The 6,087-nt window shown below is 36.4% G+C and overlaps 1 protein-coding gene across 1 annotated transcript; it reads left to right on the top strand.

Annotated features, from left to right (window-relative positions):
* Window positions 1-2,983: 2,983 nt before the first annotated feature.
* On the top strand, window positions 2,984-4,978 carry LOC115826215 (troponin I, fast skeletal muscle-like). Its single transcript, XM_030789949.1, has 5 exons — window positions 2,984-3,019; window positions 3,938-4,066; window positions 4,256-4,345; window positions 4,433-4,615; window positions 4,892-4,978. Exons 2-5 carry the CDS (start codon window positions 3,944-3,946, stop codon window positions 4,976-4,978), a joined length of 483 nt encoding a protein of 160 aa, XP_030645809.1. The 5' UTR covers window positions 2,984-3,019; window positions 3,938-3,943.
* Window positions 4,979-6,087: the final 1,109 nt, after the last annotated feature.

Raw genomic sequence — 6,087 nt, forward strand, 5'->3', positions numbered from 1 at the left:
TAGAATAGCATTAAAACCCTCATTGCATTTCAGTTGCTGTGGCAGTCTCAAAAGTGTATTCTCCTTGTTGCCTTCTCCAACAGGTGAGCGCTTATTTGCTGTTTCTCCTGACTGTTTGAGTCTTTGCATAAGCATCATTGGAATCCTTTGGATTTTGCAGAATTTACCTATGGACTTAGGACAATCACCTTCTCGTGGGATCAGTTGTGATGTATCACTTTATATTTTATTTCTTAGTATATAACTGGACTTTATTTTATAACAATACACCATGAAAAAAAAGACATTACTATACTGACCTACACATACATTCGGTAATGCAATTTTCTTTTTCTCTTATTTCTCGTTTCAGGCACGTATTATTCAACAAGAATAATAGTACTTTAAGAACATACTTTGCTAGTGTCTCATACTTTGCTAGTGTGTCAAACTTTGCTAGTGTGTCAAGTTAGAATTGTTTAGAAAACTCAATCTTTTGTTCTCATGTACTACATGTATAAATGAAGACTATAGAAGTTTTGCAGTTTTAATAACACTTGTTTGGAAAATACTGTCATATTTTAATGAAAACAGAAATTTCAGAAATTTTATTTAGCACAGCTAAATAGAATATATCATAGGTTACAGATGTTTAGCCATCACAATCTTCAAAGCAGCTAAGGGCATCCCAAAACTGTGACCTTGACTTTCAAAAGTAGCTGTACGATATCAGTACTTGATATGTGAACTGATGATTTGGCGTTCTGTAAGCAAATCTCTTTGGTAACAGCTCATTTAGAAGGTTACTTGGCTGCTTCTTGGCGGCTTTTTGTGTAAGCTAGTGTAAAGTTTGCTTACAGTGTTTACTTGATTTGTGGTATTTTGCGGAAAACGTACCTACAAGAGTTTCTTAAGGATTACATAATAATTGATCTTTGGTCAACTGTGCGGAAACTTTAAAACAAATCACTACATTTCTTCTTATCTTGCCTACAGATTATGAATTTATTGTCACACTTTCAATCTTTTGTTTTGCAGAACTACCTTAATAGTGAAGTGGACAAACAAGTAATATAGGTGGATGTATTTAGGTGGAAAAGCTTTTAAAGATCTGTGCATAGGTGTTGAAAATATGACAGAAATAGCCAGTAAACTGTAGTCCCTGACTACAGGTACAAGAGACTGTGGGGAATATTTGAGGACATTTTATGCTGTTGTGCTTAGCATTTTCTAAACTGTGTCAAACCCTTTCCATAGAGACAGAGGTTTATGTCGTCAATGCACAGATCATACTTAGACTGGTTAAGACAGGGGGAAAAACTTATTTATTCCTGTCACTGCTGGGCTTGGTCTTCTCAGTGATGCTGATGAATCTCAAATGGCAGGGTAGGCAGCACATACTGTGGTGCTGGGTTATAAATGACTTCATGAGGACAAGCTTATCATTAATGGGCTCTTGAGGACAGCTGGCTTCTTATATATGCAATCCCCAAATTTAGAAGTAGTTTTCTTCTCCTGGTACAGCAAGGCTCTCTTGAGGTTGTGTATATCATCTTCCTTAAAAATCACAAGCCGCTTGGCCAGCTGAGGACACTTAAATCCTTTATGATGCTCCAAGGACAAGCACCTATGGGCTACATACCAAAGCAGTTCCTGAAATAGGCAAAAAAAGACTCATTAACACCTCTGGTTGAATTGCCACTGGAATCCTTTATTTCAAGCAGCAGCAGTGACTTAAGAGACAAACAGCCCGCAGAGCAGGTAGCGGTGAGTTTTAATCCTTAGCAAGACAACTTCTCAGCAATATTCTCTTGAGCAAGACACTCCCAAGGCTACTTTAGAGATACACAACATTTTGTTTCTAGGTTGTTTGTGAAAAAGTGCCAACTAAATGAATAGATATGCATGAATTTCTTGCCTGCTTAAAATCCTTAGCATCAGCATCTAACAGGAGGCTAAAATCCTGGAAGTGAATTAATTGTGGTAGCTTTCCTAAATGACTTTCATATGGTACCCTGTCTTTACCAGTGTTTTAAAGAGAAATGTTGTGGTAGAATCTAATTTAGAGTGACACTTGATGAAAGACAGCTGGAACTCAACCTCAAAGGACCCCTACATGAGGACTGCTGATGCTGTGTTTACTTCATCAGTGCTAAATATCAATTCTTGCACTAAAGCAATAAGAAAGGGAACAAAGATTAACTGAGCTCTTTAATTTACATGCACGAAAACACATATTCAGAATTGTTGACTGAACAGACAAAATTGAAATTTATAGAGGAATCCTCCAATAATTAAGGGACAAACAGCCATTCTTCCACTGAACAATTCTGGTTGGGTTAAACAGTGTTAGTATTTGCATAATTCTTCAGAAGAAAAGTTTTCAAACCTCAGTCTCCATAAACTCTTTGTTACTTGTTTAATGGCATCAATATTGCTAATTTGGCTTTTATTTATGTCATTTCTTTTCACAGAGCCTGAAACCAACAAGAAGTCAAGATGTCTGAGTAAGTCTTTAGTGTATATACTTTTATGTTTATAATGTTAAATGGACTTTCTGTTGTTCCAATAACTCCAAGATTCTACCGTTTCTAGCTAGAAAAATAATAAATAATGTGTCTTAGTGAGCAATCCCAAGTGATTCTAACGCATTGCATCCTTACAGACCAGTTGGATGGTTGCGTTACTAACACTTCAGTGTTATGAGCTGACAGGTATTTGCTAATTAGTCAATAAGCCTACAGATTATATTGAAGAATGACTATAAATTTATGTTAGATACTACATGTACAAAATGTACTGTCCATGAGAATTCCCTTCAGTTGCAGCTAGTCTTGTGCATGACATTTCCACTCTGCCTGTGGTGCTGTGTGAATTAACATGATGTTTGAAATCAGATTAGGTTTGTGTGAGAATGCTCTGATGCCCCACTCAGGAGAAAACCCTCCAGTGCATGTCATGGAGTCTTATATGACAATAATATTCCTTGCATACTTTCTCCAGGAAAAAGTTGTCATCGAGTCGAAAGTATCATCTCAAGGTAAATGATTATGCTGGATTTTAGCGAAAACAATTGTTTTGATTTTCTTTCCCCCCAAGAGCTTTAGTCTGGTTCAGTTACCACAGTCCACAGTTTGTGTAGTGATAATGTGATATCATATTCTTCTGTGAGGGATAAAACGGTTTACAAAATAAATGAACAAACAAATAAAATACATAATATATCAAATTAAATGGTAGGAGTGGAAAGAAAATAAAGGAAGAACTAATTGAACTAATTTAAGCCTTCATTCATTTATTCTTTTATTTGCATGTTTTTTATTAGATTCCACAGTCATTTGTGCTACCGATTTTCTTGAAAGACATGTAAGGAAAGGGTGATGAGAATTTTACTTTAATTACTTATTTTAAAAATGCTTACGGAAAAGACAGTAGAGGCATCAATTTCCCTCTCCTTTGATTCAGAGGAGGCATTGGTCAGTTCGGCTGTTGGGATGCTTTTAGCATTAGTCATGGGGGGTGGGCTGACTGTAGATCATAATGTGGATGACAGCTGGCTTAGCTGGAAACTTTAGAGTCTTACTAAGGGTTTTTCTCGTGCTAAAAATGAGATATTGTGTTTATGTAAAAAATGAGATATTGTAACTGAACTGAAGCTGGAAATGCACAAGATGATAAATCAGTTTTTATATCTAATACTATTTATGTCCAGTTTTTCTTACCAAGAGATGAGCATGCTTCAAATTGTAGGCAAGCTCAGATTAAACAAGAGTGCACAGGAGATCCTCTGCAGTTTGTCACTGACACTTTGTGAAACTGAAACATGGATGATGTGATAAATCAATCAAGAAATACATACATATAAAGTTATTGAGTTTCTTTCTTTTATATATTCATAACTTATTATTTGAATTGCTGTGGTTTTCTTCATGGTTCATGAATGTATCTTGTTATGCAGAGCTTGATGCTTTCGATTGCTAAAGGTCTGCTTGATGCTGAAGCTAAGGCAGCTGAGCAAGAGAGAAAAGATTACATGGCTCAGAACTGTCCACCACTGGAGGTGTCTGGATCTTTGGCTGACTTGCAGGTGTTACATCAACTTATTTATCATCTTTTATCGTCTGTGTTTTATTATTAGGGTCCTCGTCCTTGTCAAAGTAACTGAGAATTAGGCTGTTGTTTTGTGCTTGAATTCTAAAGTGAATGGCCCCATTTTCACAGCTCTGATTATAACCATACCAATATGGAAATGTATTTTTATGGATGTGAACCACAGGAGCTCTGCAAGAAACTTCAGGCAAAGATTGATGTAGTTGATGAGGAAAGATATGACTTGGCTGCCAAAGTTACAAAGAGTGATAAGGAGGTAAAGCCAGTTTCATTTATACACCTGTAAGAAAATTATATTTCTCTCCATTTCATACAATTAACAATCATATTCACATCGTTCAAGATTGATGACCTCAAGATCAAAGTCCAGGATCTGAAGGGCAAGTTCAAGAAGCCAGTATTGAGGAAAGTGCGTATGTCAGCTGACCAAATGCTTCAGGCCCTGCTCGGCTCCAAGCACAAAGTCTCTCTGGATCTAAGAGCCAACCTGAAACAAGTGAAGAAAGAGGCCAAAGAGGAGGTCAGTGTTTGTGAAATTACCCATTAGATTCATTTTAAAAAACCCTGAAATTCACTCATGTTTTCTCATGTTTTTGTCTCTATGTCTGTGCCCCCCCCCCATATCAAATGAGATGTCGTAACATTCCAAGTTGGTTGTTACTGAAGGAGCTTTGAACTGAGTGTCTCAGTGATTTGAGTTACCTGAAGCATGGCTAGATGACAAAACTTCTAAAACCCATTTAGCCATTTTTTGTCAGTGTTGTGAGAATTTCTGTTGATGATTTATTTACTTTCCACTCAGGTTGCAGATGTCGGTGACTGGCGTAAGAACATTGAGGACAAGGCTGGCATGGATGGCAGGAAGAAGATGTTTGAGGCAGAGGCTTAAATTCTGTGTCTCTGTTCCTCAAGATTATTCTGAGATGCTACTCTGGCATCTCAGAAACCATTTGCTACTTGCAATTTGCTTAAAGACTTCAAATAAAATGTTCACACATGTTACCCCCTCTGAAAACATGTAAGGTGCTTCCTATTTTATAGTGGAAACACTAGGAGCCTACAATTTTGATATCTGGGAGTTGTGCCAGGACATAATGTACTTCCACAGTGTGAATAAATGATTTGAAAGAAATTTACCTGTAGAAATTGGTTTGTATTTCTTTATGGTCTGGCTCATAACACCCTTCACAGATATTGGTGATAAATTAAAATAATAAATGCATGAAGTCTGCATGAATTTTCTAGCACTCAGTCAAAAATATGGGAAATAAAATGTAAGAAACATATATTTTTGGTAGTTGGCTAAAAGTGGTAATAATGTGATTAATATCATTTTCATTTACTCATTACAAGACATAGTGTGATGATGTCTCTGATTTTACATATATCAGTTATGTCCACATGATAGATTTTTTTGTGACAGCATGCATTATCAAATCTCCTCATTAGTGGTTCATTATGATTGTATGTTCCCTTTACTGATATATCATCGACCCTTAACACTGAATTCACCAGTCGGGCATTCTTCTGAATATTTGTTAAAGTGAGAATATTTGTGAAACATTTTAGCTTTTCAAATCCAGGCCAACCGAAAAGGATTTTCCAACATGACCACAAGTGATATATCAACAGATGGTTTTAATGGGTGTGTTTTGTGACTGGGCTTCTTCTGTGAAAGGTAAGTTAATTGTCTTCTCTGTATCCTCTCTCTGTTTCCGTATTAAAACAAAAACAGAACATAATGTAACATATACAAATGTTCATTAGTTTGAGATAATGGGATCAAAAAAGTTAGTGTATGAACATTTTGATTTTACATTTCCTGGTTAGGTCTGTACTATTTTAAATGTATTGTTCAACCATTCTGAAATGTTCTCTGGTGTATGCTGCTTTCCAGGTTTGATGATGCACTTACACCAAATGGTAAAAATGTGAGGCAGTTTAGAAGCTGAGGCAGTTTGAAGGGAGACTCTAAAGAAACACTGACACCCACTGGTC

This window comes from Chanos chanos, chromosome 13 (assembly GCF_902362185.1).
Source record: "Chanos chanos chromosome 13, fChaCha1.1, whole genome shotgun sequence".
NCBI classification, from domain to species: Eukaryota; Metazoa; Chordata; class Actinopteri; order Gonorynchiformes; family Chanidae; genus Chanos; species Chanos chanos.

Bases quoted from the DNA above. Each gene is read 5' to 3' on its own strand.
- LOC115826215 (XM_030789949.1), top strand. From the start codon at position 3,944: ATGCTTTCGATTGCTAAAGGTCTGCTTGATGCTGAAGCTAAGGCAGCT. The intron at 4,067-4,255 runs GTGTTACATCAA...TGTGAACCACAG, and splicing joins GATCTTTGGCTGACTTGCAG to GAGCTCTGCAAGAAACTTCA. The intron at 4,346-4,432 runs GTAAAGCCAGTT...ACATCGTTCAAG, and splicing joins TTACAAAGAGTGATAAGGAG to ATTGATGACCTCAAGATCAA.